Source organism: Neolamprologus multifasciatus, chromosome 2 (genome assembly GCF_963576455.1).
Source record: "Neolamprologus multifasciatus chromosome 2, fNeoMul1.2, whole genome shotgun sequence".
In the NCBI taxonomy this organism is placed as follows: Eukaryota; Metazoa; Chordata; class Actinopteri; order Cichliformes; family Cichlidae; genus Neolamprologus; species Neolamprologus multifasciatus.
In genome coordinates, this window is record NC_140440.1 from 29,710,745 (window position 1) to 29,725,808 (window position 15,064).

The 15,064-nt window shown below is 38.4% G+C and overlaps 1 protein-coding gene across 1 annotated transcript; it reads left to right on the plus strand.

The window, feature by feature from the left end:
* On the plus strand, positions 1-14,584 carry p2rx3a (purinergic receptor P2X, ligand-gated ion channel, 3a). Its single transcript, XM_085180602.1, has 12 exons — positions 1-5,960; positions 6,092-6,254; positions 6,453-6,524; positions 7,786-7,855; positions 9,419-9,515; positions 9,612-9,686; positions 9,781-9,922; positions 10,250-10,386; positions 10,473-10,566; positions 12,036-12,101; positions 12,182-12,259; positions 12,348-14,584. The coding sequence occupies exons 1-12, from the start codon at positions 5,827-5,829 to the stop codon at positions 12,471-12,473; spliced, it is 1,254 nt and encodes a 417-aa protein (XP_085036728.1). The 5' UTR covers positions 1-5,826; the 3' UTR covers positions 12,474-14,584.
* Positions 14,585-15,064: the final 480 nt, after the last annotated feature.

Consider the following 15,064-nt stretch of genomic DNA (forward strand, 5'->3'; position numbering starts at 1 on the left):
AATGAATGTGGTCCATTTAGTGTTATTTACAACATGTAAACATTCATTCATTGTTCAGAATGTTTAAAAGTTTCTTTACATACAGTTTCAGCCAATCAATTAAATTCAGTTTTGTTTATTTAGCGCTAAATCACAACAGCAGTTTCCTCAAAGCGCTTTATATTTTAAGGTAAAGACCCTACAATAATACAAAGAAAACCGAGAAAACCCCAACAATCTTATAACCTCCTATGAGCAAGTGCTTTGGCGACAGTGGGAAGGAAAAACTCCCTTTTAACAGGAAGAAACCTCCAGCAGAACCAGGCTGAGGGAGGAGTGCCCATCTGCTACCACCAGTTGGGGGTGAGGGGAGGAACACAGGACAAAGACATGCTGTGGAAAAGGGGACAGAGATTAACATTAACTAATGAATAAAGGCAGAGAGGTTAACACATGTTAACAAACCAAAAATGTGAGTGAGAAGGGTAACTGAAGACGTAATACTCAATGCATCATGGGGATTCCCCAGCAGCCTAGACCTACTGCAGTGTAACTAAGAGAGGAGCCCTAACTATATGCTTGAGTTATAAGTCTAATCTTAAAAGTAGAGAGAGTGTCTGGAAGCTGGTTTGACAAATGAGGGGCGTTCTGCTTTTAGATACTGTAGGAGCCACAAGTAAACCAGCAGTCTGAGAGCAAAGTGCTTTAATGGGGTGATGCGGTACTATAAGTTCATTAAGATAGGATCGGTTGATTATTCAAGACCTTGTATGTGAGGAGCAGGATTTTAAATTTGATTCTTTAAATTTGATTTAACAGGGAGCCAACAAAGAGAAGCCAGTACAGGAGAAATATAAGAAATCAGATGGCAGCCACTCAGTCATATGATTGGCAATACAGTCTAAACGTAGACATGGTTGTGACTGGATGCTGAAGTTCAAACTGAGCAGAATGAGCAAGAAAGGTCATTTTAAGTGACTTTGAACATGGCATACTTGTTACTGCCAGACAGGCTGGTCTGAGTATTTCAGAAACTGCTGATCTGAGATTTTCCCCCACAGCCATCTCTGGGGTTGACAGACTGGTCAGAGAAGAGAAAATGTCCAGTAAGCAGTAGATTTCTGAGTGAAAATACTTTGTTGAGTTCAGAGAAGAATGTCCAGACTGCTTTGAGCTGGTAGGAAGGCAAATACACATGTTAAACAACCACCAAGGTATGGAAAAGGGCACCTCTGAACGCACAACACAGCAAACTATACTCATACTCAATTGACCTCCACAGTGACCAGGACACTTTTGGGATTTGGTGTAACGGGAGATTCACAAGTGCAACAAACAGCGACTGCTGTCATTTCAATATGGACCAAAATCTCTGAAGAATGTTTCTAGCGTCTTCTTGAATCTACGCCACGAAGAGTTAAAGCAGTCCTGAAGTCAAATGGGTGCCCAACCCGTACTAGTGGCTGTTGTCTGATCTTGTGGGGAAATTCTTATCTATGTGAACTATGAAATACTTTAAAAACATCCCTCCACAGTGTAGTTACTAAAAAATGTATATGCAAATCAGCATCACTCAGAAGTCTATACAGGGCTCACAGAAAGCAGAATTAAACATGTATCTTAGTGACAATTGAGCTACATGTGATTAACTCTGCAAATGAAAATAGCTCCAGAAAAACTCAGCCATGTGGTCCAAAAATCCTTGAAGAAATTAATATGATCAGCATATGTTAGTGTAATTTTTCAACACATTAGGAACAGAATGAAAACCAAACCTCTTAAGCTGTTAAGATACTCCCATAGGACCTACACTTTTGCTCGCTTGACCAGGCGGGGTGGTTTGAGAGTGTGTGTTAACTGGCTACCCTAGTCAAAGCTGAAGTGGTTTTAGCAATTTGCTGAAGCCTAAGTACAAGGTGGTTTGAAGAGTGGTTTTTAAGAGCCAAACGATACCAGCTCTAAAGTTCATCTCCACTTAATGTGGCTTTTGACAATAAGGTACTCGTCCCACATCCTGTAGTACTGATCACATATCCTTAGAATAGCCTTGGATATTTGTTATCATTTGATATTTGTTATCATCATGTGAAACCCGAGGTGTTGCAAAGTGGCTCTGTGAAGCTGCAACTAGGCAGAGCTTTCAGTTTTATTGTTTTAATTTGGTTTCCTTTGATTAATTTTTTTGAATGCACCCTTTCCAGCTCTATTAATAAGTAAACACAATATGAATTAAAAAGCTGAGGTTTGTTCTTTTTGTCTTGTGTGATTGTCCTTTTATACTCCTTTACTCTCTGTTATGTCACTGTGATTTCAGTTGTTCTTCTGTCTGTTAACAGTCTTTGGGTTTTTACAAGGAATGCATCCATAGATTGGCATTTGAGTCATACCTTACAACAGGGGTGGGCAACTCCAGGCCTCGAGGGCCAGTGTCCTGCAGGTTTTAGATCTCACCTTTGGTCAGCACACCTGAATCACATGATTAGTTCGTTACCAGGCCTCTGGAGAACTTCAGGACATGTTGAGGAGGTCGTTTAGCCATTTAAATCAGCTGTGTTGGTTCAAGGACACATCTAAAACCTGCAGGGACACCGGCCCTCGAGGCCTGGAGTTGCCCACCCCTGCCTTACAATTTTAGTAATTTGTAGCCAATTATGCTACACGTGTCAATTCAAATCACACTGCACATGTGGCACACGCTTCCTAACTGGATGCACTGATATCTGTGAGGATTAACTGACTTGTTATTTTCAGGTTCTTCCCTTAAAGTTTGTGTGTTTTCCTCCTGCACCTTAACCATGAATCAAAGCACCAAAGTATTAGAAGAACTTTTTAGAGCGTGAAAGAAGTAAGGTATTGAGTCTATGATGACATGCACTGCATCATAATCCTATTGAGCTATTGTGGGAACAGCTTAAACTTATATTACATAAGAAGTGGCTTTTATACTAATTTAATTTGTGGTAGGATTTTAGGAAGCGTGGGCTGAAGTTGATTCAGATTACTTGAACAAATTGACAGCTGGAAGTGATTCTTTGACTAGATTAAATTTAAAGGATGAACTAGTAGAATATTCCAATAATTTCTATTCACTTTGCGACACATTTGATGAATAGATGTTTAAGTTTGAATGGAAAACACGTACTTCATATTGCATGTGACTTCTTTGACCATGAATATGATTATATTCCAAGTCGGTAGAATAAATCCTCTGGAGAGCATGAATATGTCTGCTAAGATTCATGGCAAAGAGTCTCCTCACTACGATAAACTGTGTACGTTCTTCATGTGGTGTGTTTGGGTGCTGTGCAGTCTTGGGGTGTCGGTGTGTTTAGTCATGTCCTAAATGTGGAGCCCAAAGAAAATCAGAGTGGAAAGTGTTTGCATACATCCCTTCCTGTGACATAATTATCTTTTCCGCTGCAGTTTCCTCTTTCACCAGTCTGCTCCCCGTTCAAATTACACTCTGACGAATAGGGTTTAGTGTTCAGTTTTCTGCTGATATAAACATTATATTTACATGTATATTGAAAGCTTGTGATCTTGTTTGCATGTTCAGCGCATGCTTGTGTGTGTTTTTATATGTATTTTACATTGTATTAGGTCACCATTAGCTGACCACAAGCATAATGGATCCACTTAAGTAATTACATACTATCTACACACAGACACACACACACACAGAGCGCTGTCACTGCATTACATTATCTCTCTAATGTAAAAGGCACTAATGCTGCTGGTCCTTGTGAATGTATTGAAAACCGATCGTATCATATGTCGCACTTATTGCACACTTGTCAGTAATACCGCCCTTTGTAATTTGTTACAGTGCTGTTATTGAGGCGTCATCTGTAAGTATGGAAGCACATTGCTTTTTTTTCTATGCCACTGATGTGCAGAAAGGTGACAAAATTGCATATAATGGGGACATATTGAACATTAAGATTTCCCCCAGTGGTTTCATTTTAAATGATGACATTTCCAGAAGTTTTTCACAGCCACTTATATGAAAGTACAAACAACTTTCCTCCACTCAGGCTTTCTTGTTTAGTTAAAGAACGGAAGGTCCTTCCTCTCTGTGTGGCTAAAAGCAAACATAGTCATCTCTTCTATTTAAAGATGAACAATCAATAAACAATCAGCAGCACCACTTGTTCATCACAGACCATAAAGAAATGAGGACAAATTATAGTAACTCTGTCTCGTGTTAATGTGTTCTTCTTGTCTCGGTGCTTAGTGTTTGTCTTCAGGTTACTTCCTGTTTTTTACTTTGAAGGTTTGTTTCCTTTCATTTCTTGTGTTAGTTATAATTCCTGCCTGTCTCCCCTGTTTGACCAGATAGTCTTCACCTGTGTCTCATTTCCCTCCTTTGTGTACAAATAGTCTTGGACTTCTGTTAACTGCCTATGTTAAAGGCTCTCCTTTTTGTTGGTGAAGTAGAAGAAGTCTATGATTTTTCTCATAAAAAAATTTCTTTTTTTCTTTCTTTTGGAATTGAAGTCTTTATTTGTTTTTAACATTTAACAAAACAAAGCAAAAAAAATACAGCTTCCAATCCCATGGTTAATTCACAGTTGCATTTTGGGTCAATTATCAATAGTTACTAAATATCAATACACACACAAAAAAGGGTAAAAAATAAATAAATAAATCAAATTCTTAAGTTATTCAGTTATTGAGTGCCTAAACAAACCTACAACACAGCAAACATAACATTTAACAAAAGATAATTGCACTGCAAAATAAGATCCATCAATCTCAGCCAAAACCACGTCCCCATGATTGATCCTAGCGAAAAAAATTTCATATGACACCATTTTCAGCATATTTTCTTCCCACCTGTTATATTCTGGAGAAGATGGTTCCTTCCACACACTGAGAATCACTCAGGCCGCTTTTCTTTTTTTAATTAGTCATAACTAATTCTTAAGAAGGGGCCAGTTTTAAAAAGAAAGTCATAATACACTCCTCAAAACCATTTTTTATTTTTCACTGTAAATTTTATTCGTAAGATGTACATCCCGGAGCGGTCAGTGGTCCATAACATGGGTAAAGACATCTGTTTATATTGACATCTATGCCTCAGCCAGTATTAACTGTGGAAGGAAGAAACTTAACAACAAGAAATCAAAGAAACAGACACAGGGAGGATATGCAAAATCCAAACAGACAGGCCCCAGCCAACCAGGAGGTTATCTCTGCTGCAATATAACATCTGTTACTAAATAACAGATAAAATCTGCCTTCTGATGCTTTCTGTCTGGTTTATTCTAATGTCTGCAAAATTTTATTCTCATAAACTAAACCACTAAAGCATCCAATTTTATCATTTTTTTTTCTTCATGCTGCTAATAAAATGGTTACTAAAAGTGAAATGGAAAGTGTGAGTGATAGATTCCTTCTGAGTCAGACACTAACACATGAAAGACAAAAATTATTACATTATTACTGAAAGCATGCTGTGAGCAAATCGCAGTGGACATATGGGGTATCGATTACTGCCTCAGTCTAATTGTGCTTTTGTCTGTGCATGGTTAGTGTGTTTGGGGATGGAGATTTGTGGAGAAGAAAGAGACAGAGGGAGGGACAGAGGAGACATTTTCCTCCCACTCGTTTGTGTCAACAAAGGGGGAGGTCCAATTTGTGTCATAAACCAACAAAACTAAGCATGCAAGGAAGGCGATAAACACAGGCCAGACTGAGAGATGATACAAGCAGGGTGAAGATTAGGATCTTATTTCTTTATTTGAACCAGAAGGGACAGCTGTATTGTGAAAGATTTACCATCAAGTTTCCAAGAAGGCACCTGTTGGGGAGTCATTGCTACCTGGGTCACACTGACGAGCAGCAATGGGCTTCGTTTTGTGGGGGTTCTTGACTAATTTCTTCACCTACGAGACCACCAAATCTGTGGTGGTAAAGAGCTGGTCTGTGGGTATCATCAACCGGATTGTACAGCTGCTCATCATCACCTATTTTGTCGGGTCAGTGATCTGTAGTTTTCTTTTGAGTTTTTTTCAGAGTGTAATAATGGGTGTAATAATGGGTGTAAATTGAGTTTTCCTTAGCTAAATTACAAAAAGGAATATTTCTTTCACTGATCCATGTCATGCAGCTGGGTCTTCATCCATGAGAAAGCTTATCAGTCAAGCGACACCAACATTGAGTCCTCCGTGATGACCAAAGTCAAAGGCTTTGGTTATCTACAAAACCAAAACCAAAATGAGAACTATCAGAATCGTGTGATGGACGTGGCTGATTACGTGTCGCCCCCTCAGGTGAGTGACCTGATGATAACATGACATATTTAAACTTTGTAGTTTTCTATGAGTTATTAACAATGTTGGCAGTTAAGATGCTGCAGTTGAAAGTGTTTTTAAAAGAACTTTTATGATGAGCAAGCTTTCTGCCCAGTCTCATATGTGTAGTAATAAATAAACACAAAGCATATCATAAGCATTCAGTTGTTGTTTTAGGGTTCAGGCATGTTCTGCATCATCACCAAACTCATCGTCACTGAAAATCAGTTCCAAGGACGATGTACAGAGGTGAGTACACATTCAAGCGCATGCTTTTGTCACGTTTTACCATTTTACCATTAATTTTCAGTCGATTTTAAGGCTTGCTGGTTTTATTGTAACCACCTATGGCTTCTTATTCCTAGGCAGCATAAAATACGTCAAAATATTGCATATTTTGAACAAGGAAACCAAATTGCAGAATTTTTGTCAACATATCAGATGAATATTATTGCAAACTGATATTCCAGCAGATATCTGCCTGGCATTTATACGTACGGGGTGTTTTTGGTCTCCAGAGAATCAACAGGAAGTCTTCAGCTAATTCACTGAAAGCCCTACAGCAAAAACATGGTCATATATATCAGTAAAGATTTATGACTACATTTATTTTTTTCTGACAAATCTAATTAAAGTTTTAGTCTCTTTTGCACTGACATCAAATTACATTCTACTCCTACCTGTGAGTGGCGGTAGGATGCAGTAATGAGCTGAAGGGCAGAGGGCACACCTTGAGCAATTAACTCCTTCTCAATGTAGTGTTGGCAGTATGGTCCATCCATCCATTCCTCTTAGGCAGAGTATAACCTGGAGAAGTCATCAGTTTGTCGCAGTAGGGTGTCAGTGCGCCCCAGGGCGGCCGTGGCTACAATGTAGCTTGCCATCACCAGTGTGTGAATGTGTGTGTGAATGGGTGAATGACTGAATGTAGTGTAAAGTGCTTTGGGGTCCTTAGGGACTAAGTAAAGCGCTACACAAATACAGGCCATTTACCATTTTGTAATGAGATGGTGTGTGTGACCAGGTAGGAGGGCCTTACCTCTGGATGGCAGGTAGAGACTCGATTCTCAAGGCAATGCTAAAACTGTATATAGAATGGGAAGAACGGGAGTCTTTGAATCTATTCTGGAAATTGTTACATTTGTTCATTTGGTATGGAAACAGCTTCATGTCAGTATAAGATGAATGCAATTAATAATATCACTGATATGTATTCTTTAATGTTTCTAACGTAAACAGACAGATCTGTGGGTTCTTAAACGCAGCCTGTTATCTGTCAGTGGCAGACAGGATGATTAAAAACTGACCTCACAGTGCATTAATAGCAGCTGGTAATACTGCAACATTTTTCAAGTTATATTTGGACTGATATATCTTAGAGTTTTATTTTTCAGTAGTAAAAGCACCAGAGCAGTCGTCCATGTGTTCCTGTTCATCCACTGTTACATTTCTATATGTTTCTTATTTTGTCTAGCGTGCATTAAGTGTCTGTGTTTATGTTGTTTTTTAGACTGGGAAGAAATTCAGATGTTCTTCCGATGAAGATTGCCAGAAGTATGTCGGCAGCAACCTTTCCAACGGTGAGTCAGATTTATTTTAAACAGAAACTTTCAACAGAAACAGAAACGTGCTGATGTCAAGTCTGTGGTGTTCTAACTTTGCTTATCTTTAAATATTCTTTAAATCAGATTTGTGGCATTGGCTGGTAAGTAAATACTAGATGAAAAAATAATCATGAAAAAATCTTTTAACCCAAAAATTGAATTAATAAAATAAGGCATGGTGCTAAAAACTGAAGAAATTAATTACGCTATGTAACAAAAAAAAAAACAGGGTTTCTTTGATCTTTTAACCGGGACAAAAATATTTTTAAAGTAGAAGTGAAGTTTAAAAAGAATCATATATTTATTTTATCTACCTTTGAGACATAAGGCAGAATGTAGCACTTAATACCCAGGAACAAACCTTCTTAAAAATAATATCAATATAAATAATATCTTCAAAATAATGTGCAAAGATTTGTGATATTATTGTATCTTCAATTAATCTTTAATTGAATATAAGAATATATTTATAGTAGAATGAGCCAGCCTTTGTTAAAGTTGTAGATTTATTGATGGAATCTTTATACCACCTGATGTTGTTTAAACCCAATGTAATAAATGGTGAAAATTGAAATGTGTTCCTATGTTTTGCAGGTTTAATATTATAATATTGAAACATATTGGTAACAGAAAGTCAGACAATGCTCATTGTTAAATATTTCAGTCTTTAAAACCAGGTTTTAGAAGAATATAAACTGCACAGAGTATGAACCTAAATCAAAAAGCAGGGTAAATATTTATAGTTTTATATTGTTTACAAACAATTTGCAGTAAACTTTATCCAAAACTCCCTGGCCCTGTCTGACAAAGTAATTCACTCCTAAGCCTAATAAGTGGTTGTGGCAGCAAGAATTGCACTCAAGTGTTTGCAATAACTGGTAATGAGTCCTTGTCCTTGTGGACTGGAGGAATTTTGGCCCACTCTTATTTGCTGATTGAGGATGAATGGTCATCTCAAGTCCAGACTTAGGCCACAGTGACTAGACCACTCCAAAACCTTCATTTTGGGTTTTTTTTAAGCCATTCAGAGGACATCGGTGGACTTGCTGTTATTTTTTGGATCGTTGTCCTGTTGCATGACCCAAGTGAGCTTGAGCTTCAGGGCATGGACTGATGGCTGGTCATTCTTCTTCGGGATTTTCTTTTAGAGAGCCGAATTCATTACTCCATCAATTATGGCAAGTCTACCAAAGCAGCCCCAGACAATCACGCTACCACCACCGTGTTTGACTATTAGTATGATAAACTTTCTATTAAGTTTTGTGTTAGTTTTGCACTAGATGTTAAAGTTTTGTCTCACAGAATATTTGATTAAAAGTCTCGAGGCTCATCGTGATGTTTCTCTGCAAATCTGAGATGAGCCTTTGTGATCGTCTGGTCAGCTCTTCCATGGATGCCATTTTTGCCCAGTCCCTTTCTTATTGTTGAATCATGAACTCTGACCTTAAATGAGTATAACTGATTATTATTATGGCTAACAGTATCTCCATTCAGTTACCTGAGCACAATGTTTCCTTCCTCTTCTTTCTTACACACCAGGTGTAATAACAGGTGCTTGCCTTAACAACTCCAATGAGTCCCATGGCATGTGTGAGATGCAAGGATGGTGTCCAGCTGAAAATGATGCCATCAAAATGTAAGAGTGCACGCACATCCCACACAAATACATCTCACTCACTGAAAGCCACAAGTGTCATCTTTGTCCCCTTGTCTCTGTGTTTATCTCCCACAGTGAACCAATGGATGTGAACACCTTCACTATTTTCATCAAAAACAGTATTCGTTTCCCTCTTTTTAATGTCACCAGGTAAACCACACAAACCTAAATCGAAGCAGCTAAAAAACATCAATATATTATGAGTGTCTTTTTAAAAAAACATAAAATCATTTTCCTTACTCAGAGGGAACTTTCCACCCACAATGACAGCCAATCAAATCAGGAATTGTAAATACCATCCAGAGGACAACCCCCTTTGCCCCATCTTTCGTGTGGGGGATGTGCTGAACTACACCGGTCAGAATGTAACCGAACTGTTAAGCAGGGTAAGCATGAGTGTACAAGGTTGTATGAAGGTCTTGTCACTGTTAGGGTGTTTCAAGTTACAGACAGTGGTCTTGTCCTTCCTATGCAAAGCTTCTGAAGTGCCTCAATCATCATTAAGTGCACAAGATAACACTTAGCTCAAAAAGCCAGATATTTTTGGAAGTATTTCCCATTAATTCTCTCTGACCTAAAGTCAATCCAATTCCATACACTTCAATACCAGCCTTAGCTTTGACACATATTTACGTCAAAGCCAAAGCTGGTATTACATATTTAAGTGCTGAACCTCAAGGTGTGTCTCTCTTTTCCCAATCCTTCTGTCTCAGGGTGGAGAAATAGGAATAAACATTCAGTGGGAATGTAACCTGGACTTAAACATTGAAAAATGTATTCCCAAGTACTCCTTCACACGACTCGATGCTCCATTTGCCAAGAATGCTGTGTCCAAAGGATACAACTTCAGGTAGTGATAATGATTCTTCCTCTTCAAGTTTACTTCTTTTTTTTTAAATCAGTCTTTAGTTACCCTTTTCTCTTCTTTGAATACAGATTTGCAAAATATTTCAAAACAGAGAATGGGACTGAATTTCGGACTCTTCATAAAGCTTTTGCGATCCGTTTTGATGTCATGGTCACTGGCAAAGTGAGTTGTCTTCAAACTTAATATTAGACAAAGTGTAATAACAACTGGCTAAAACAAAGAATTTCCATGTGTCATTTTATGTCATTTATTTTCAGAAAATGTGACATTTATTAATAAAAAAAACACTGAAACATGACAAAATCAAGAAACTTTGCAGAAGTCTCAATTTACCATGACCTAAAATCATTTTGTTGAGCTGAGCATTGTGGGAAACCTACTACCACCACGTTAGCTTATTGTAGCACAGAGCTAGCTTAGCTTAGCTTAGACTCTAGACTTAGCCTATCGCATAGGCTGTTTTTATAAACACAGCACAAAAGTTTTGAAGCTTCCAAATTTCCAGTAATTGCATAAGCAAATATACTCACCAACAACTTTATCGGGTACATGCTTTTAACACCAGGCTCAACACCCTTTTCGTTTTCATGGCATAGGAGTTTTTGGTCCCTGTTGGTATGAGCATCGCACAGTTGCTACAGATTTCCATGATACAAATCTCCAATTCCACAACATCCTAAAGGTGCTGCGCTGAATTAAGATTTGTTGACTTTGAAGGCCGTTTGCGTACAGTGAGCTCAGTGTCATGTTCCAAAAACCAGTTTGAGATGATCTGAGCTTCATGACACAGAGTGTTTTCCTCCTGGAAGCAGTCACTAGACGATTGGTACATTGTGGTCATAAAGGGATGAAAATGGTCAGCAACAATATTCTGGTAGGCTGTGGCATAAACAATGCCCAGTTGGTACTAAAGGCGTGTGCCAAGAAAATATCTTTGCTACCATTACACCACCATCCATGCTTTCATGTTGTTTATACCAAATTCTGACACTACCCTTCAAATGTTAGGGCAGATATCAAGATTCAAGAACAAACCAGGTGATGTTTTTCCAAGTTTCTATTGTCCAATTTTGGTGAGCCTGTGTGGGTTATAGCCTCGATTTTCCGTTCTTAGTTGGCATGAGTGACACCTAGTGTGGTCTTCTACTGCTGTAGGGTCAATGTGTTGCACTTTCACAGATGCTCTCCTGTGTACCTTCTAACAAGTAGTTATTTGAGTTATTATTGAGTAAAGCTGCTGCCATGCCATTGGTGGATAAAATATTTGAATTAATGAGCAGATGAACACGTGTATCTAATAAAGTAGCCAGTGAGTGAATGTTATCTATATTCCTTTGAAAATAGCTCAGCTGATGTTTCCAAGACTAAACTGCTGGCACAGAGCGCGATCAGTCCTCTCTCACCAGAGCAGAAAATAAGCATACTAACCAAGTGTAAAAATATGACTTTTAAATCCCAGACTGTAAATGTTTAGAAAATAAATCACCATCTTTAAATATACATTTCAGTTATAATAGTGTAGAAAATCATTAAGGAATAGTACTTTATTTTAAAATTAAACATTAAGGAGAGAGCCTGTGTGTATGAAACAGTGCATTACATGCCATCTAAAGTGACTCCATCTCTTTCAGGCAGGAAAGTTTAACACAATCCCAACTATGATCAACTTGGTAGCTGCCTTTTCCTCGATTGGACTGGTATGAAATTCTTATCAACCTAATCTATTGTTCTCATGTTGCTCTCGGCTCTCATTGATCTTTTGTATCTGTCGTGGCAGGGCGCGGTTCTCTGTGACATCATCTTACTAAACTTCTTGAAAGGGGCAGCGCAGTACAAAGCCAAAAAGTTTGAAGAGGTATTGCTTTTCATGGCACAGCAACATGTTTGTCCAAAAACCTATCAGAACCTTATCACAGATTTTCCTTGTTGCTTTGTCCGTGCAGGTGTCAGAGGCTCACATAGAAGCTTCCATAGCTCAGAGTCCAGGGAGCCAGCTGTCACTCAAATGCATGAAGAGCTCCTGTGACTCTGGAGCACTTTCTCTCAACACCTATGACCAACCTCTCTAACCGACAGCAGCAATGTGAAGACATGGGCTCCCCTTCCTCTTTTCCTTTCCCTTTCTACCTTATTATAAGAGGTATTCAGCTTTAGATCGGCAAGTATATGGAACAGGGTAAAGGAGGACGATGTTGTTGCCATCTCCATAAGAAGTAAGGGCTTGTAGCTCACAACAATAACTGTCAAACTAGAGCCTCTTTGTAATAGTAATAAAATCCATTTTTATTCCAAACATTTTGATTTAGCAACATGTTAACTATGTTAATCGTCAAACTCATGTTTGTCAGCTGAAAAGTGGAGCCGATGAAATCCTCCTGACTCAAGCCAAATAGGAAAAAATGTGTCTAATACTGAAACACTGTTGAGAATAAATTATTTGAATAAAACTTTGGGGTATTTTTCTTTGTTGTCATGTACGCACAAACACAGTCTGTCCTTTTGTCTGAAGTAAAAGTGTCCAAGTCTCTAAGTGGTGTAGAGATACAGCAAATCCTGGTGTGTGTGTGTGTGTGTGTGTGTGTGTGTGTGTGTGTGTGATCTTAAGGTTTACAAATGGTCCATTATTAGTCCACATCTGGTGGATATTGCACACTCTTGCAACAGTTACTGTGCAGATTAATGGACTATTATAGTGATTCTTATTCTCTCAATTTTTAGTCATTTTTTTGTTTGTGCAATTGAAAAAAGATTATTCTTCTGCTTTTCTCTCAGATTTTCATCTCAGACAGTCCCTCTACTTCTCTCCGTCACATATTTTCATTTTCCCGTCATCCGTCTGTGCCCACCCACTCTTCACTACCAGGACACTAATAGATCAGCTAAAGAGCTTCTTAATGGTGCTGACAGTGATTTATGAGAAAGGATATTTGTCAGGGGAGGCCACAGAGGAAACAACAGCAGTTAGTGTGAAGCTTTGACGTACTTAAATGATAACACAAGTTAGTATAATGCATGTAATGGAAATCATAGAATATGATACAATACACCACAAAGCACTCTGTACATGAAAAATACACAAAATGATTCAGTGTATCCCATAATTTTAAGAACCTTCTCTCTCACACATCCATGGCCTTTTTAGAATTACCAAGTAGCCTAACATGCCAGGTCTTTGTACTGTGGGAGGAAGTTGGAGCAGAAACACAAGGGACACGGAGAACATCCAAACTCCACAGAAAGGCCCCTGCCCACTGCACCAACCTGCCACCTGTTGAATATAATTATTAGCATTGAATAATGTGGGCGGGATGAGATGAGAGGGGGGTGTATTTGCCAGTCAGCGTTATAGGTGTCAACTTTTCCAGCATAGATGCACAAGCATGAGGTGTTTGTGCAGATTTACTTTGTTGATTTTTCTCTAAACTTCAGTCTTGTTGTTTCTTCAGATGCAAACCTAAACTGTGCTGCCATGTTCTTTTATAGAGGAGACACTTTCTCTTGGCAACCTTTCCAAACTTGTTCAGTCTTTTTCTAATTGCATTATCGTGAACTTTAGCATTTAATATGTTACATGCTAACTGAGGGCTATAGAGTCTGAGATGTAGCTCACCGGTTTTTGTAGTGTCTCTGAGCACAGTTTGCACAGTTTGACCCAAGGTGAATTTTCTGGGATGTGCCCTCCCACAGATTGGCAGGTGACTTTCCACTCGTGAATAGTCTTTCTCACTATACAAAAATGGGCCTGATGAAGCTTCCTAAATTGATGGATAGCAACAACTCACTCTCTACAGTCATTGTTGATGTGCGTCATCCTTAGCATGTTAATACTCACCTTAAGGCTCCAGACCAGCGAACTGCCAAAACCTCTCCTCTTAAATAAAAAATGACACAGTATATGTCATCTATGTTCTTCATTTCAGCTTGTATTTACCCAATTTTAGAACCTACTGTGGACCAGATGATTTACCATTATGCCCGGATACATAAAACCCTAAAATTGAAAAATACACTTCCTTTTTCACATGACTGTATAATTTTTTTTTGTTTATTCTGTAAAAAAAAAAAAAAGGCACAAATAACAAAGTGGCCTTGAAATTCTCGTCTAACCCTACCAAAGAAGACGGATAACTAAAGCTCTGACGCTTTATTTTTTGTCTCAATACTGCACAGCCTCTCATGTTGCTACATCTAAAAAGAAATAAAACAGCCTCAGCTGTTAAAAAAAATTCACAGAGGTTCATGTGAGACGATGATTCACTCTGTATACACAGTATATAAAAGATAAAAGCAGTTTCTGGCTGTGAAAACGAACTGTTTAAATACCAACCTGTGAAAAACAAACGTACTTCTCACATTCTCCTGATGATTTTATGGTCACAGCTGCTAGTTTTAAGTCTTATTCAAGACAGAATGATGTTCATTTCATAAACAGTGATCACATGTAGAAAAAGCGGGGTTCGATTTATGGAGGAGCTACCTTTTGATTGACAGTGTGTTACCATATGAGTGTGCAGTGTCCTTGGTTCCTCGGTCAGCCTCAGCCCTGGCTCAGGGTTTAAATAGGACGGGACTGTGCTGTTTAAATAAGGCTTAAAAACTAGTGGCTACATTCACCTTTTATACAAAGTCGATGCTTTCTCACTAGAATAAGTGAACTCAA

Coding starts and splice junctions, on each gene's coding strand:
- p2rx3a (XM_085180602.1), top strand. CDS start 5,827: ATGGGCTTCGTTTTGTGGGGGTTCTTGACTAATTTCTTCACCTACGAG. Junction 9,516..9,611: donor GAAAATGATGCCATCAAAAT/GTAAGAGTGCAC, acceptor TATCTCCCACAG/TGAACCAATGGATGTGAACA. Junction 12,260..12,347: donor AAGCCAAAAAGTTTGAAGAG/GTATTGCTTTTC, acceptor TTGTCCGTGCAG/GTGTCAGAGGCTCACATAGA.